At 53.9% G+C, this 17,867-nt stretch overlaps 1 protein-coding gene and 1 long non-coding RNA gene across 3 annotated transcripts in view; one reads left to right on the top strand and one right to left on the bottom strand.

The window, feature by feature from the left end:
- The first annotated feature begins 1,954 nt into the window (after nucleotides 1-1,954).
- LOC122485336 lies at nucleotides 1,955-13,854 on the top strand. Its single transcript, XR_006297841.1, has 2 exons — nucleotides 1,955-2,559; nucleotides 13,245-13,854. It is a non-coding gene; the product is annotated as an uncharacterized LOC122485336 (long non-coding RNA).
- The window catches only part of CUEDC1 (CUE domain containing 1), an 84,004-nt gene continuing 75,699 nt past the window's right edge, over nucleotides 9,563-17,867 (bottom strand). The window contains exons 7-11 of one of the 2 annotated variants that reach the window (XM_043583964.1): nucleotides 16,040-16,111; nucleotides 15,118-15,211; nucleotides 14,358-14,416; nucleotides 13,473-13,543; nucleotides 9,563-11,338 (exon numbers count right to left, since the gene is read on the bottom strand). In XM_043583964.1, the coding sequence (XP_043439899.1) occupies nucleotides 13,476-13,543; nucleotides 14,358-14,416; nucleotides 15,118-15,211; nucleotides 16,040-16,111 (293 nt within the window). In that variant the 3' untranslated portion in view covers nucleotides 9,563-11,338; nucleotides 13,473-13,475. The remainder of the gene's footprint in view (nucleotides 11,339-13,472; nucleotides 13,544-14,357; nucleotides 14,417-15,117; nucleotides 15,212-16,039; nucleotides 16,112-17,867) is intronic. The other variant, XM_043583965.1, reaches the window with a different exon arrangement.

Raw genomic sequence — 17,867 nt, 5'->3', positions numbered from 1 at the left:
CACGCTGGTGACTGCTTTACCCTTTCTGGCCTTGCTGAGCCACCCAGTCTGGAAGGTGGGGCGGCGCGGAGGGAAGACGAGGGGGAGGAAGGAGGGAGGCGCAGCCTACGTCCGGGGAGCCAGCCCGGCCAGGACACACGTAAAGGCACAGATAGAGGTCACGCTGGCGCTGGGCCCGAACTGCGCCTTATCTTGCTTGGAGCCACAGACTCCGCAGAAGGAAGTCGAGGCCGGGACGAGCAGTCACTGGCCTGGCGTGACACTGGGACGGGCAGGCACTGGCCTGGGGTCACACTAAAGCTCAAGCGTCTGTCCTCCGTGCCCTGCTGTGCAGCGCGCCCCGTGAGTCCTTAGGCCCTGGAGTGCCTCCTGCATCTGCTCCCTTCGGGATGCGCCCGGCATCTAGTGTTTTCTCCGCGGGAGGCGTCGCGGGCTTGCTCCTCCGTGGGGCTGGCAAAGCGAAAGTGAACGAAACAAATTCCCAGACGGAGACCCAAAAATCTGGGAAGAGTAGCCTCTCGGGGTTACTTATTGGTCCAATAATCGTGCTTCGGGTAAAGTACCCCAAAGAAATGAAAGCACAGTTTCTTTCATGAGGATGTTTGTGCAAGGATCGTCACTGCACTGGAGGAAAAAAAATCAAATGGAAAATTATGGTTCGTGTGTCCCATGCAATCCTATGCAGCTGTTAACAATGAACAAGTTATATCCACTTGTGAATGCCCATGACTTATAGTTAAATGAAAAGGGAAGTTGCAGAGAAACATCTTTTAGTGGGATCCTAACCTGCTAAAAGAAAAGCGAAAACACCTGTACATGTGTTTGTGTTTCTATGAAGATAGAAACTACGTAGAAGGCCCACAAGGCTGTGAACCTTGGTTATCTCCAGTGAGACTGCCAAAGAAGACAGCATTTTTTCTTTATATTTCCTTCAGAGTTTGATCGGTAGAGTTTTTATTCGTGTTTGAACTTTTTAATCCAGTGTAATGTTTTGAATTGCATACACACAAAATATCTCCCGGGAGCCCATTATCATCTTTGTCAGCCAGAAAGAGCAGCAGGTCATTCCAGAGCACTCCCACTCTATGGGAGGCTGGTGAGGAGGAGGAAAGTAATGTTTCAGGAGCAGTTACTGTTTGTTTGTATTGTCTTGGATCCACACACCTAACCGGAAGGTAGCTATTATTAGCCTTATTATAGATGAGAAAGTGAGGCCATAGCAGGTGAAGTAACCTGTTAGACACCTAACTGACAGAGCCAGCCTTCCCACACAGCCTGGACCTTTTCCAGAAACCCACAACCCTCCTTAGCTATGTCTCAAGCTGAAGATTGGTAGACCTATGAGGTCAGCCAAAACTGGCCCCAGGGGCAGGAGAGGAGGGATTTGAGGCCCAGGGCTAACCTGAGAGGTGGGTTTCATGGCTGCTGCAGGGCCCTGTGGCACAGGGAAGAGAGAGCACAGTGCTGGCTGCTGGGCCAGGTGTAGAGACTCCAGTCTCCCAGTCTTAGGAAGGTCTGGAAGGCTTTGCTCTAGGTCGAGCAAACATACTCCCAACTAAATATAGTCTTCCCAGGCCTCATAACGAGTTTCTAATTCTGTCCAAGTCCCAGCTAGCTGCCAGCCCAGACCACAGACACACTTCCCTTCTCCCACTCAGGCCTGCTCCCCTAGGCCACTGCAGTTACCACTGGTAAAGAATTAGGAGAATTTATTCAGGGAGGAGAGCCAAGGACCCAAACCCTCAGTGGGGGAGGAATTGCAAGGTTGGAATTTCTCCTCTAGATCTTCTTAGGGAAGTTACTTCCTCTTCTGAGCCCTTCAGGTTTCCCCTCCTTGAGGCATCTGGGTGGCGCAGTGGGTTGGGCTTCTGACTCTTGATTTTGGCTCAGGTGATGATCTCATGGTTCGTGGGATCAAGCCCTGAGTCCGTCAGGCTCTGCGCTGACAGCTCTGAACCTGCTTGGGAATCTCTCCCTCTCTCTCTCTGTCTCTCTGTTCCTCCCACTTGCGCACACGCACACACTCTCTCTCAAAATAAATTAATAAACTTTGCAGTTTCCCCTTCAGCATCCTATTTAATGCCTCTGTGACTGAGAGAGTGGAATGTTGGTGGGTAGATAGGAAGACCTTGGGGATGTGACAGCAGGATGAATTGGGAACCCTCTGACCCTGCAACAGGAAGTGTGTGCCCAAGGGAGTACTCATTCATGAAAAGGAGGAAGCTGTGGGGCAGCTGGGGGCAGGCAAACTGGACATTAGAGGCCTCTGTCTTCTCACCAGGACCTCTCAAGGCTGCAAGGGGCTGATGCACTCATGCCTTGCACTGCAGCAGCAATCTGGATTTGTCCTATTCAGTTGTTCAGCTGCCTGATGCCACAGGTAACGTCCTGACGAATCTCACACAGAAGGAAATAGAACTTGTCAACTCTCCAAAAGGCCGTATTCCTTCCGCTACCCTGCTCGACCCCGGTAGATGTGCCCACTAAATAGTATCAACTACCTGCGTAGCTTGCTGCAAGAGTAGAAGCCACCATTCTGCAAAGACCAAACGGGAGCTGGTAAGTAACAAGTCTGATGGCAGTTACAGCATCACTGTTGCTCTTGTGTCGTGATTGCCACCTGGGACTGCAGCATTCTGATGATATTTCATAAATTGCCTTATTGTTTCATTTTCTTGTTAAATGATCCCGTTCAGCTCACAAGCGCTTAAGCACCTGCCTGGCCCTGTGCCGAGTCCTGGACAAGCTGACTATCCAGTGGGGGAGACTGGCAAATTCATAACTGAGAACTTCTGTGTTGAATAGCATGTGGATTATATCAGTTTGCTAGGGCAGTCACAACAAAGTACCACAGGCTGGGCGGCTTAGGCCACAGAAAGATACTTTCGCACTATTCTGGATGCTAGAAGCCCGAGATCAACTTGCCAGGGTGGGTTTTTCCTGAGGCCTCTCTCCGTGGTTTGCAGACGGCCACCTTCTCCCTGTGTCCTCGCATGGTGTTCCCTTTGTATGTGCCTGTGTGCTCTTAATGACACCAGTCATATTGGACCTGAGCCCAACCTAATGGCTGCATTTTAACTTCAACACTTCTTTAAAGACTATCTCTAAACACAGTCACATCCCGAGCTACTGGGGGTTAGGACTTCAACATACGAATTTTGAAGGGACACTGTTCAGCCCCATGACACTGACTGATAAGTACTTGGCTGAACAGCATCCATGTGCCCTGCCAGATGCACACGCACTCTGTGCTCTCCTTCACCCTGCTCTGTTCCCCGGGAGGCTGACTTCTAGGAACCGCAACCACGGCCCTCTCCTTCCGGTTGGGTTCCAGGAGGTACCACCAGTGGGAGGCATTGGCAGGGGAATGGAAGGAACGAGGAGAGTGAAGGTAGTCTCTATTCCCCTGGCTCCCTCCACGTACAGTCCAGGAACATAAAGTCACAGCTCTACAGGGCAACCTGTTCACACAGAGCTCTCACCGGGTTCCAGTCACTGTTCCCTCCCTTGCCCCTGAAGGCCGAGACTCAGCAAACTGTGCCCCTCTGTTACTAGCCATAGGTTCTAGGCCGTCCTTTGTGGCTTCCCTACACTCTGCCCACGTCTTTATAAATAGCACCCTTATTTAAGTAGTGCCTGGGAATTTGTCAGACAAAAAGTGGAGAAGCATCCCCGATGGCAGAACGGCCTTGGTGAGTGAAAATCCCAGCGTATGGATGAAATCATGAATACCGTTACCCATCTTTGGCAGAGAGCCAGGATCAGGGAGAAATTAGCTGCTCGCCTCAGAAGAGGAGGAAAACAATAGTATGCATTCAATACACAGTACAGGGACCAGGGGGAGGAGCAGCAGCGGGGGAGATGCGCAAAGAGGAGACCAGAGCGTCATCTCCCACCTCCAGGCTGTTGTGTGCTGTCTCTCCTGGCACGCGTGGGTTGGAGGCCCACACCTCCTCGGAGGCCCATTCCTCCGCTTCCTTTCGAGGGTCAGCCAGGAGGGCACCTCGGCCCGCAGCGCACACTCTGCCAGACTCTGCTCCCTCGCTCCCTAAGCTTTTCCCTCTCGGAATGTGGTGTTGTAACTGTGTTCACTGGTCTGAGTCTGTCTAACTGGGCCTCTCTGAGGGCAGGAACTGGCTCTCTTATCTCTGCCTCCCCACGCCCAGGCTGCTGCTTGGCTCAGAGGTGGCTCTCAGAAAGTTTTGTCATCAACAGCATGGCTGAATCAGGCCAAGTTAGGCCAAATGAGGGAGCCACCCCGGCCCTCCTTTCTGGAGGCCTTCCTCAGACACGCTATGGGTTTGTGGGCAAAAGCTGTGGCTGAATGGGGATAACCCTCCACTCCTCCAAGAACCTGGTCATTTCTAGTCCTGGCTATCCTCTGTGGCCCACTGACAGGTAGATCCAGTTTACAAACCTCGGGGCCTCAGCTCCATTACCTGTGATATGGGCATAATCGGATCACCCACCCTATAGCCTTCTTCCGAGGAGTCAGTGGGTTAATATCTGCCGAGTGCTTAAAACAGTGCCTAGTGTACAGGCTCAATAAATAAGAGTGATGATAATAACATTTTCTGACCACTGCACGTTTAAGAGCAACAAATCACAATTTATTAAATCACACCTACAATTAAATCACACCTAACAATTTGCAAGGCATGTTCACACAGCTGCCTGTTCATTTCTTCAGCAAACAGTCTTACCCCCAACAAGAATCTAGTTCAAGCAGAGGAAAGAAAAGCACTTTATGCCGCTACCAGCCCTGTATCACTGTGGCTCCTTTTGTAGCCAAGGAAACAGGAGCCAGCTGGGCCTGAAGCAACAATCTGGCCTTTTATTATTAGAATTAAAGGCCAATTGGAATCACTCTGGAGCTTTCCCAGCAGAGGATGAGCCCCTTGCAGGCAGATGTTACAGGCTGGTGTGGGCCCCCCTCTTCTTGTGGAAGGCAGAGCAAATCTATCTTTAATATGCTCTGGAACCTCCCGGATCTTAGGAAATTCAGGTTCTGACTCGAGCGGTCTGGGGTGAGGACTGAAACTCTGAATTTCTAACAGTCTTCTTCCAAGCCGATGCCAGCGCTGCTAACCTGCAGGCAGGGTAGCCAACTGGCCTAAGGTTGCCCAGAACTTTCCCAGTTTTAGCACTGAGATTTCCACATCCGAGGAACACGCAGACCTGGAAAACCAGGACAGTTGGTCACTGGATCCACAGAACCACACTTCGAGTAGCAAGGACATAGCCAGCTGAGTTTGTACTGAGCTTTACAGCCCTTCACTTCAGAGTCCCCTGAATAATCCTCTTGACCTGATAAAGAATTGTGACTCTTTAATCTCTAGAAATGACAGGGTAGATGCTGGCTCTGTAGGGCCTAAGGCTTATATAATCTTAGTGGCTCTTTTAAGAAAAAAAGTACAAAAATATCTTTGTTTTATAAAATTTGCAAAACATATAACCATGCAAATAGAGTAAATTCCCTTCTGTCTCTTTGGCCTCTGGCCAAACAGGTGCTCGCTTCCTTCTGGGAAAACGGTGTTGGCCTCTCAATGGCCGGTTCTGTGAGATGACCACCAGGTGGCAGTAGATTTACACAGCCCCGTTTCAACCACCCGCCCTGCTCCCTACCCGCTCCCCCCCATCTCCAGAAATTTCTAAATCTTCCTCCAGCTGGCCTAGCCAGCTAATCCAACAAATTAATCTATGCTCTGATAATGGGCCAAGGAGTTCATGTGCTTCTCTCTAAATAGCGTATTTTCCATTTAATGGGAATGCTAAGATCATTTTTAAAACCAAATAAAGAATGCTAATAGGTGACGTCCGAGCACACTGTTGGATCACACATCACACTATGGAGATGTTTTTAAGCAGGTAGAACTTTCTGTGTTCGGCAGATCCTGTCTATGGCGAGGTTCTAATTCTTACCACCTCTTCCCCCGCCCCAGTTTATAGCTTAGTGTTTAGGTAACAACTTTGGAGTTTGCTGGGGTAGTAAGTACTACCACTTACTGAGGGGCATGTTGAGTAAGGACCTTAACATCTCTGTACCTCAGTTTCCTGATCTGTGAAATACAAATAATAATACTGATTTCATATAATAGTTGTGGGGATTATGTAAAATAATGTACGTAAAGCTCCCCAGAAAAGTTGCATACAGTAAGCACTCAATAAGCAGCCATCATCTTCATCATCCTATATCTTGCCTGTCTTCTGCCTTCTTCAAACCAAATTGTCCTCCTGTCTTTCTTCCAATCTCAGGCCCCTACCAGGTGCCTCAAGTGAACAGAGGAAGGGTTGAGACTCCAGGATAGTAATAAGCAGGCCAGTTCTTCTGGGCACAGCATTCTTCAGACCCATGATCTCTCAAGTTGGGGCTGAGCCCTGGGGACACTGAAGCAAGGAGGAGAGGCACTATCTGGACCAGACTCCAGACAGCCCAGCTCAGCACTTTAGCAGGTCACTCTCCAAGGATCGCTTTGTGGATACCAGGAGCCCAACATTTGTAGATGAGCCTGGCATGTGAGGGCAGATGGATAAGGGGGTTGCCTGGCCCAGCCTGACTCCCTCCTAGGTCCTATAAACACTGTTTGGCCCAGAGGGACTCATCACGGAGCAGAGGCTTCATCTGCTGTGCATCTCCATTTTCCGGTTGTATCTGGAACGCTTTCTTTGCCTTCTCTCCCCACATCCCCTCTCTGGATACAATTACCTTCAGTCAGTTAACTAAAAGGCAAAAGAGTGGATGGTTCTCAAACTTTGCTGCATATTAGAATCACCTGAGGCACTTTTACACTCTGATTCCCAGGCTAAATCCCAAACCAATGAAATCAGAATCTTTGGGAATGGGACCCAAGTTTCAGCAATAATTCCAGTATATGGTGCCTGGCTGGGAAGAGCAATGGAGAAATGTGCAACTCTTGACCTCAGGGTCGTGGGTTTAAGCCCCACGTTGGGTGTAGGGATTACTAAAAAAAATTTAAAAACTTGAAAAAAAAAAAGAATTCCAACGTATATAGCAAGTTTGAGAACTGGTGTTCTAGAGTAGTGTTTCTCCAGCTTCAATGTGCACTCAAGTCACCTGAAGAGTTTATTAAAATGGACATTCTAGGGGCACCTGGGTGGCTCAGTCGGTTAAGCGTCCAACTCTTGATTTCAGATCAGCTCATAATCCCAGGATTGTGGGATCGAGCCCCACATCAGTCCCCATGCTCAGCATGGAGCCTACTTCAGATTCTCTCTCCCTCTCCCCCTCTCCCCTGCTCTCTTTCTCAAAAAAAAATTATATATATATATAAATTATAAATATATATATAAATATACATAATTTATATATATTTATATAATATAATTTATATATAAATTATATATATAATATATATATATATATATTAAAGTGGACATTCTAGTCCAGTAGGTCTAGGGTAGACCCTGAAATTGTGTGTTTCTATCAAGCTCCAGGTGATACAGAGGGTGTCGGTCCATAGACCAAATTTTTTTTTTTAAGTTTTTTTTTTTCAACGTTTATTTATTTTTGGGACAGAGAGAGACAGAGCATGAACGGGGGAGGGGCAGAGAGAGAGGGAGACACAGAATCGGAAACAGGCTCCAGGCTCTGGGCCATCATCAGCCCAGAGCCCGACGCGGGGCTCGAACTCACGGACCGCGAGATCGTGACCTGGCTGAAGTCAGACGCTTAACCGACTGCGCCACCCAGGCGCCCCCCATAGACCAAATTTTGAGTAGCAAGTTGTGGAACTGTGCTTCTCAAACTTGGCATGTATCAGAATCATCTGGAGGGCTTGTTAAAATACTCCCAGTTTGAGATTCAGTAGATCTGGAGTAGGGCCCCATAACATGCATTTCTAATGTGCTCTGTGATGCTGATGTTGCGGGTCCACACAGCACACCTTGAACAGCATTTGGAGTCAGGCACCCCTGGACCGTGTTTCTGGCTTCACACCTTGCTACCTCTGCAACCTTGCAAAGTTACTTTCTGAATTGTCATTTCATCATCCGTAAAGTGGCCATTATTGGGTCAGACTAATTGAGCTAATATGAAACACTACCAGACTGCCCAGTGTGCTGGTCCTCAAACTTGATTGCAAATTTGAATTACATGAGGAGCTGTAAAATAAATCACCCCATGGCTGTTGATTTAATTGATCTGGGGTACTGAGCATCAGGATTTTTTTTTTTTTAAAGCTACTCAGGTAATTCTGTGCAGCCAGTAGTAGGTAGGGGCCTGGCACTGTGGTTCTCAAACACAAGACTCAGATTGCTGGGCTGCACTCCCTGAGTCTCTGATTCAGTATGTCTAGGGTAGGGCTGAGAATTGGCATTTCTAACAAGGTCCCAGGTTACACACCTGAGGGTTACACACCTATCAGTAAAAAATGCACAACACTGGGGCACCCGGCTGGCTTGGTCAGTAGAGCATGCTCCTGATCTTGGGGTTGTAAGTTCAAGCCCCATGCTGGGTGTAGAGATTACATAAAAATATTTTTTTAGGGGTGCCTGGGTGGCTCAGGTCATGATCTCGCTGTTCGTGGGTTTGAGCCCCACATTGGGCTCTGCACTGATAGCTCGGAGCCTGGAGCCTGCTTCAGATTCTGTGTCTCCCTCTCTCTCTGCCCCTCCCCTGCTTGCACTCTCTTTCTCTCTCTCTCAAAAATAAACATTAAATATATATAACATATATTATATTACATATATATTATAATATACAGTATATATATATATATATATATATATATAATGTTTTTTGTTTTTTTTAATGCACAGAGCCAGGGTTAGAGGATCAGCTTGGTTTGCCCACATCCAAACAGTATGTATGGAGAGCATCACCCGCTGTCTTACCTTGGTCTAACTGGGGGTGAAGGAGAACCTGTTTATAGGAGGGCAGGGAGAACCTGCATTGTTCCTCCAGACTGAGCTCAAATGTGGCAGCAGGGGTTAGAGCGGTGGCCTTAGCCTGGGTGACTGAGAGCCCAGAATAAAATGTGAGTGAAAGCCACAAGGAGGCCTATGGGCTCAACACAACAAAGAACCTTTTAACCTTCAGAACTGCCCTGTCTGCAAAGGGCACCAGCTTCCTCTTTGGGCTGGGAGTTCCCTGGCATGGGCAGTAGTCCTACACTGCTGGGGAGTAAGGGAAAGAAAGCTAGAGGTCCTTGAATGGGAAGATCTCTACGGGCCTTTGCACCTCCCTGCAGCCTCCCGTCAGCGTCACTCCTGAAGCTTTCTGGATATCTGGGTAAGCTTTCGCCACACACTGGCTTTTGCCTTGGAGTTTTCCTTTGCCGAAGAGCTAGGGATTTTCCCCAGGGCAAACAGGAAGGCGACTGCGCAGAGCAAAGCAGCAGGTGGGCGAGGTTGCCCTGCGGGCGGCAGGTCTCTTCTCGGGAGTGCGCTGCGGAGAAAGCTGAGCCCTCGGGGCCTTACAGACGCTGCGGGTTAACTGAGGCAGGTGACCCTCGGGGGCGAGGGGGGCTCCAGGGGCCAAACCCTGCCCAGGACAAGAAGAGAGGAGGAAGGGTCCAGCCCACACTGCCGGCCACATCAGAGCACCAAGAGAACACCAAGTCTTTATTACAGGAATTCCTATGAAACAGCTCCAAGAAAAAACCCACACATAGGAGAAAAAACAACTAACAAAGCAACACACACAGACGTGGGGCTGGGGCTTCCCCGCCATGCGCCGGGAGGGTCACGGCCACAGCCCAGAGGCCCCTCCTCTGCCCCCCGGGCCCAGGCTGTTCGGAGCTCGGGCTGGCGGCCCAGGGGCTCCTCGGGGGCCACAGGCGGGTCGCAGGGAGCAGCAGAGGGCGGGCGGCCCCGCGCCAGCGCCCTAGGCCCCGCGCGGGTGCCAAACTTGGTCGGGCTCCGCGGCGGCGCTGCGCGTCCCGATCCCCACCCCCACGTCCTCCGGGGGCCGCCTCTTCGGAGCGCGCCGGGAAAGCTGGGCCACCGAGTGCGCCCGGCCTCGGCGGAAGGAGGTGCGATCACGCCCGCCAAGTCCTCACTATCTAGGGGCGACTTGCGGCCACAAGGACCCCGCCGAGGCTTGGCTCCCACTTCCAACCTCCCCACCCCGCGCGGTTGGGCTGGGCTGGTTCTCCACTGCGGGGGCCGCGACGCCTCGTGCCTGCCCAGGCTCCCGGGTTCTCCGGAGAGGTCAGCGCGTTCCCGTCTTGAAGTCTGGCCGGAGAGACCGGGCCAGCCACCCTCCCACTGGCAGTGGTCGGTGCCCGGTAAGGCTCGTAGAACCGGAGTGTGCCTCCTCGGATCATTCACCTTCTCGTTCTAGGCAAGAGACGCCCAGCAAGCCCTTCTGCCCCAGGCGCCCTGCCCCCACCCAGGCTGGCAGCCTCATCCCCCACGCTCCTCAGTCCTGCACTTTCTCAAGGATCACTTCAGAACCTGCTGCTGCTCACCCTTAGTGACAGCAGGACTTCTGCTCAGGGCCCCTACCCCACCCGTGAACCGCGCCCCACCCCCACCCCCGCCTTCCCAGTTCCCATCCAGAATTGGTTTTTGTCTCCTGCCACAGTAAAGAATCCTCCTGCCTGGCCAGAGTCCTCCAGCTCCCTGGGGGCCACCCTCCCCGTCCCTGCTGGGGGCCCATGCAAACCCCAGAGGCAGCCGGAGGGGCGGTCAGTAGATACCTCTCTGCGGTGGCCAGTAACTACTCAGAGGGAGCCTGAGTGACTGCCCAGAGCTCTCCTACCCACGGCTCTGTGCAGGGATGGTACCAAGTGTCAGCAGCCCTGGGGAAACGGCTGGGATGCAGGAAATCATGGGAATCAAGGGCCCAAGGTGCCCAGGAGGCAGCTGAGGATGGGGATGGGCGGGGGGGGGGGGGGGGGGGGGGTTGTCGGGCAGTGTCTGCTGCCCAGAAGGAGAGATGGGGAAAGGAGAGAGGCAGGGTCTCTGCCTTCGGGGCTTCACCATCCTGCCCTCTTGGGCACCCCACCTTTGCCTATTTTCCGGGATTTTTTTAAACAAGGTGGGGGGGGGGGGTCAAGTTGATGGTGGTTTCTGCATTTCTGCTCATTGCCCATAGAACAGCCTGGCTACAAAAGGGGCCATGATTGGCTGCTGCCCCTAGGGGCCCCAGGTCCTTCCTCCAATCACAGCATAAAACTCCAAAGTTCTAAGTCCTGTGAAAGTGGCAGTGGCAGTGGCAGTGGCTGGGCTGGACTGGGGCCGGAGAATCACGAGGCCTCAGTACTCAAGCACCATCTGTCCGGCTGCAGCTGGGCCCTTCAGCTGGGGGCCGGTTTTGCTCTCCAGCCGCCTCTGCCAGGTCTGATCTTGTCCGGTGAGGAGGAACTGCTGGCATCTGGTGGGGAAGAGAGATGGAAGAAGTGTTTCATTGGAGCCCAGGAGTCTTTCCTTGTCAGTGGTTCCTGGAGAGACAGTTTGGGGCAGAAGATACCAAAGACAGGTGCCCTGTCCTTCCTCCGGGGACTCTATGCCAGCCTTGGAACTCTGCCTCGGGTCATGCCCTGCCCCCCCAAACCCAAGCTCCTACAACAGCGAGAGCAGGGCCTCTGGCAGCTAGAGATAGAGTAGGGGGCTGGGGAAGTGGCTGGATAGGAAAGGCCGAGAGGTGGGGAAGGGGCCAGCCCATTCCGGGACGCAGCTGTAGCTCAGATAAGCTGGACCCAGGGGACCTGGAGGGGCAGAAAACTAAACTGGGGTCAGAATTCAGCGGGCCACACACACCAGGCTGGGAGTTCGGAAGCCTGTACTCGCTCAAACAGCAAGAGGGAAATGGCAGGAGAGTGGTGTCCCGGAGATGGGGTGAGCAGAGCAGGGGCAGCGAAGAGACCAGCAAGCGTTAACCAGGCCGTGAGAGTTTGCCAGCGCGGGGCTGAAAGGGGTAGGGGAAATGAAATGGGGAAGTCGGGAGGAAGGTGTCGTTTGGCTGCCAGTGAGTTCATACCCAGGGCTGGAAAGACAATCCTGGGCACGGTGGGGATGCAGGGTGGATGTGGCGGACTGACTGAGAGGCAGATTCAGACTCTGGAGCCCACTGCACAGAAGTATTGCTGTTGCTGTAAACGAGCGTGGTGGACTGCCAGAGAGGAGTGAGAAGACTTGGAAGAGAGTCAAAGGTGGACCTCGGGGGAGCTGGGGCGGAGGGACCCGGAGGGGCATCAGGAGCAGGAAGCACACAGCAGAGAGGAAGAGAGGAAGACGGCCCAGGAGCCCTGGGCCACAGAAGCAGGGTAGGGGGGCGGGGCATGGCACAAAGATACAGAACCGGAGAAGGACCGGGTCCTGCCGGTGACCTTCCTGGATCAACCTGGGGATGGTGGAGAGGAGGCCACTTTTTCACAAGTCGGGCAATGAAGAGAAACGATGAAATCTCTTGGCTTTTAAGATGAGGAGGAACAGGGTATAGACTTGAGGAAGAAGCTGGAAAAGGAAAAGCTCGAAGGCTTGGGGAGAGAAATAAATGATGGCAAGGTCCTGATGTGGGGGGTGGCTCTGGACCAGACACGGTTTCCCGGGGAGCAGTGGAAAGGAGACCGAATGGCAGCAGCGGTGGGGCTGTGGGGGCCCTTCCCCGGCTGGCCGTATTTGAGCATTCTGGACCAGTGGAAATCATGGGTGCAGCAGCTCCGTGCATGAGGAAAGACTGAGTGTGTCCACATTGGGGGGGGGGGTGACAGGCAGTCACCTTGAAGTGATGTGAAGGCCAGCTGGCCAATCTCCCTCCACTACAACTATCCTGAGGGAGGCAAGTATTTCTTCAGTCAAACAGGGTCATGCCTGCCACACCGTCAGCTCAAGGAGCCTTGTAGGACAGCGGCTAGGGGAAGGAAGCATGGGCAGAGAGGGAGTTGGAACAGGGACAGGTTCAGCTGAGCCCTGGAGGAGGTGTTGACATTCCCTGATCCACACCCCCCCCCACCCCCACCCACCCCCCCCCCCCCCCCCCCCCCCCGCCAACCCCAGGGATGCACAGGTTAAGAGGAGGAAAAGCAGCCTGAGGGCCCAGGGCTGCAGCCAGAAACAGAGCTGCCTCCAGAGAGGCTGTTTCTTCATCTGGTTTTGGCCGATCCTACACCACCCAACCCAAGCAGGCAGTGGGAGGGTTCCTTGTGCTTGGCTGTGGTGAGGCCATGTCACTTTTTCTTAAGAGGCCCTCCCACTGTGCAGTGTGTATCCTGGACTGTCTTCTCAATTTGGCTGTAAACTCTCAAGGTCAAAGCTGACTTTCCCCCCCTTCTTCCCAGGATCTGGCACAGGCAGGTGTGATTACTCTGGTGGAAGGAAGGAAGGAAGGAAGGAAGGCCAAAGACGAGTTCCATGCAGAAGACCATGTCCCCTCTCACAACAAGGGAAGAAAACCAGGACCTGTGCCATCCAGTTGCCTGAGCCCAATGCCTCCAGAGCCCTGGGAAGACACCTCGAGGAGGGCATGGCAGGCCCGGTCTCTGGGCAGCTGTGACTCCAGGCCTTACCTCTTACTGTCCTTCCCGTAGGGCTTCCTCCATCTTGGGTGCCTCCTGACGCCTTCCCCGGAAGTCTTCATCTGAAAAGCAGAGGGAAGTTGTCTCATCCTCCACCGTGCCGGGTGTCGCGCAGGCACGTCCTCCAGGCTGGGCAAGGGAACTGACCCAACTCTCTCCATCCCCCTTGTTTGCTGGGGCACAAGCTGACTCTGGGGTGGGGTGGGGGCGGGGGGATACATGGGTCGGGTGAGGGCACCAGGGCACAGTGTGGAGTTAGAATACCTAGCTGCTGGCCTGGCTGCATCACTGAGCTCTGAGACCCTGGACAAGTTCTTCCCTCAGCTTCCTCATCTGTAAAATGGGTGCGGAAGTTGCACCCTCCATATGGCCTCTAAGACCCCCCTGGCCCTTGCTTCTGGGTATCTCCTGACCAAAGGGTCCCTCTGCTCTGAGGCCTAAGGATCAGGCTCAGCTATGGGCCTGCTAGCATCTAAGGCAGTGTCTTTTGGGAGGGACTGCATGCACGCTGAAAGGTGTCTGGGCCCAGAGACTAAAACTGCACAGCGCTTGGTTCTCAAAGGTGAGGCCCCTCCACGTGAGTAGGCCTGCCTGCCCCCTCCCACCCCAGGGAAGACTCCCCAGAAACAGCACCTGATACTTTGTGCTCCAGGGAGAGATCTAGGTGGAGGTGCGGCCAGGGCCCCCTTCGGGGAGTGGAAGGGAGAGGCGACACGAACCAAGCAGGAGGACCCATTTCCTTGGTCACCTGCCCACCTATCCATGATGTATCCCCCCCAGGTTGGGCCCACCCATGAAATACCCGGGCCCTCCTCTTGGAGGATCACCCATCACAAGCAACTTAGAGCTCCAGCTTCCCTGCCCTCCTCGCCTCACCACAAGTGTGACCCTCCACGTCGTCCAGCAGATTAGCCGTTGACACCGCAGCTCCCAGCCTGCCAGGCCATTCAGGAAAACGTCTCAGGGGTGGGGGGCACTGCCATCGTCCTCCAGTTGTACCGCCCCTGCCCCTGGCTGGCTACCGCCCACTGAGAGCCCAGGAGACTCCTCCCCTTCCAGCCTTCTCCCCCAGGGCTCCCCAAAGCCTCCTTTCCTTGGGGGGGGGGGAGACTTTCTCACCCAGCTCCCATCTCTGGGGGTGGAGAAGGGGCTTCCTCCCTGTTCCCCACTGGCCGTTTCAGCTTCTAATAGCCTGGGTCCCATGTGACAAGCATGGGTGGGAGTCTAGGCTAAAATGTGGAAAACCCTATTTTTCCTCAAGGAACCACTGAAAGCAAGGAGACAGGGGACAAAGAGGAAAGTGGGGAGGTAGCAAGATCTACAGATCAATTCAACTCAGGAAATCAGGGAGAGGTTCGCTGGTTTCAGTGGAAGAACCAAGTTTTCTCCCAAGAGCAGATTAGCCCGGCCAGAAAGTGGAGCTCTCTCCTTGGGAGCCCACAGAAGGCGGCAGGAGACGCTGGCCTGTCCCCAGGGCCGGTCAAGGTGGTCCAGGCAGGGCGGTGGGCTGGCCTCGGGCGCGCGGAGGAGAGGGGTGGCCGCAGAGCCGGTCCCAGCCCCAGGGAGAGCGCAGCCCCGGCAGTCTGGCCAGGGGGTCGGCGCCCGCAGCCCCCCAGCGCCAGGCCGGAAAGGATACGACTGGTGCTTGGACAAGTGTTTCCTTTTTGACTTCCTCATCCTGGTCTTCTCGGAGAAGGCCCTGGCCAGCTCAAACAGCTTCCTCCGGGTGGCTGGGGCAGAGAGACCCGTGAGCGGAGAGAGCCGCAGCCACAGGGCCATCCCGCCTTCCCTCCCCTGGGTGGGAGGGCGACAGGAATGCCGCGGCGGGGGCGGCGGTGGCTGCGGCGGGTGGCCGGGCATCCCCAAGCAGGGAGGCTGCCCTCCCGGCCCGGCCTGCAGGGGCAGCAAAGGCCACCGAGAGCAGGACCAGGCCCGGGCAGGCAGCCCGAGATCCGGGTATTCCTTCCCCAGCTGTGACAGACACCGATGCGTCTTGGCTGTCTTTCCCGCCGCCTCTCCCGCCCCCTTCACCACCTCCAGAGTCGGTTCTGGGATTTCCATGACTAATCCGAGATTTTCCCTGAAATGGAGCCTGGAAGGATGGCAGCCTCATTCACACGTGGTTGGGTGGTGGGGAGGAGAGGAGGGGGGTAGGTGCATCCTGGCCGGCAGGACTCTGCGGGGAGAGGTCACCGACCCCTCTGGCCTCCTGCCTGCAGACAGTGGGCTTAATACGGGCCTCCCCACTCATCAGGCCAAGTCCCCTCAAGCCACAAAGAACGTGAACTCTGAAACAGGGACGGGGTGGGGTGGGTGCAGCACATTATTATTTTTCTGCAGACAGCTGGCTCAAGAGGATTTAAAACTTAATTTGTATCCACACTCAGCCGCAGAGAGGGAAGCGAGGCAGGAAGGCTGAGGGAGCCAGCCTGCGATTAAAATGTCACTTTGGTTCACCCAGAGTCAGCTACCTTAAAAACACCCGTGGCTCCTTCCCTCCTACGAGGCCACAGGGCCTGTCTTGGAAGAGATGGGGAGGGGGCCTAGGCAGGACTCACATTTTCCCATGTGTTTTAACTTGTCCCTGAATAAGGCATCTTCAGACACAGCAGGATTGGCATCACCGGTTCCTGGAAGGGGAAGACACCTCTGAGGTCTGGCTGCAGAGGGAGAGTAGCTGCCCAAGGCCCCGGGGCTGGGGGCCCAGGGGAAGCAGGTCAGGGCTGTCCCCATAGGACAGGGGACGGCCCCAACCCTTCCATTTGAGGAGAGAGGCAAAAATCAGGCTTCTTCCCTAACCAAGAGGGAGCTTTAAGAAAGGAGGACACTAGGGGCACCTGGGTGTCTCGGTAGGTTCAGCCTCCAACTTTGATTCAGATTATGATTTCACAGTTCCTAAGTTCGAGCCCCGTGTCAGGTCTGTGCTGACAGCTCAGAGCCTGGAGGCGGCTTCAGATTCTGTGTCTGCCTTTCTCTCTGCCCCTCTCCCGCTCATGTTCTGTCTCTCTTTCTCAAAAATAAACATAAGGAGAAAAAAAGAAAAGAAAAAGAAAGGAGGGGTGCCTGGGTGGCTCAGTCAGTTAAACAACCCACTTCGGCTCAGGTCATGATCTCGCGGTTCGTGAGTTCGAGCCCCGTGTCGGGCTCTGTGCTGACAGCTCAGAGCCTGGAGCCTGCTTTCAATTCTGTGTCTCCCTCTCTGTGCCCCCCACCCTGCTTGCACTCTCTCTCTCTCTCCTTCAAAAATAAATAAACATTAAAAAAAATTTTTTTAAATAAAATAAAAAAAAAGAAAGAAAGGAGGACACTAGGGGTTTGAGGAGGACTTCTTTCTCTGCCAAACCCCGCTTTGCTTTTTTGTGTAAAAGGCAAGACAATGGTATGTCCTGTGTGCGTGGCTCACACACTCTTCCAACCGTCCGATGCTCTGACCAACTCCGTGTTCCGCAAAGCCATGCTGGTAGCTTGAAACCAGTATGGTGGGAGTGTTTACATCATGGAAGTCACCAGACGCTAAGCACCGGGGCTGCCCCTGCACCCTGATCTGGCTGTTAGATACCCACCAGCACACAGAGGCTGGCCTGCAGCCCGACCCAGTGAGAGGGTTAATAAGGGAATGGAGACGAGGCGTGGGCACAGAGCAGACATTTGTCCGTGCTGATTCCCTTCTCCTTCCTGCCTGGGTCAGCTCCTCCATTAACTCCCTCCAGACATGGAGTTCCTGACTCCTTAGACAATGAGTAGGAATGAGAATAGGGCCAGTTCCCAAGTCAAAACCCAGTTGGCCACCTAGAGTCTCCCCGATCACTCAGCACCCACTTGCATCCCTCGCTGCCCTTCTAAAGCCCCTGCTCTCCACCCTGCAACTCGGCTAATCCCGAGTCACCTTGCCTGCTAAGTCCCCTGTGAGTCATTATGATCCAACCCAGCAGCCCTGGTGTGTCTAGTTAATTCAGGATCAAGGACAAGAGACTGTCGTTAAGACTACCAGATGCACATCTGGTGGGGCCTAAGCTCCAAGCCTGTTGCTTATGAATCAGTTCCACAGGATTTTCTTTCTCTGAGCTGGGATCAGCTGAGGTCCCATCCTCTGCCCTACCACCCCACTCCACGGCGTGACGTGAGGTGTGCTTTGGGCAAAAGCCGCTGCTGCTTCTTCCTCTGAGGTGGGCAGCCTACGTACGCAAGGAGGAACTGACTGGCTAGGGGCCCCGACGCACACACAGGGACACATGGGCAGGGTCCAGATGTCAAGTACGGAATCTAGGCCTCCTAGACCTCTCTGTTCCCATGTTCCCAGCTCCAGCCCGACGTTCATTCGTGCATCCCAACAGCCTGCTGTCCCTTCCTGGCCCACCTCCAGCGGGTTAGGGCTCCTGGAGGGGC

This window comes from Prionailurus bengalensis, chromosome E1 (genome assembly GCF_016509475.1).
Source record: "Prionailurus bengalensis isolate Pbe53 chromosome E1, Fcat_Pben_1.1_paternal_pri, whole genome shotgun sequence".
NCBI classification, from domain to species: Eukaryota; Metazoa; Chordata; class Mammalia; order Carnivora; family Felidae; genus Prionailurus; species Prionailurus bengalensis.
This window is presented reverse-complemented; position numbering and strand designations above follow the sequence as displayed.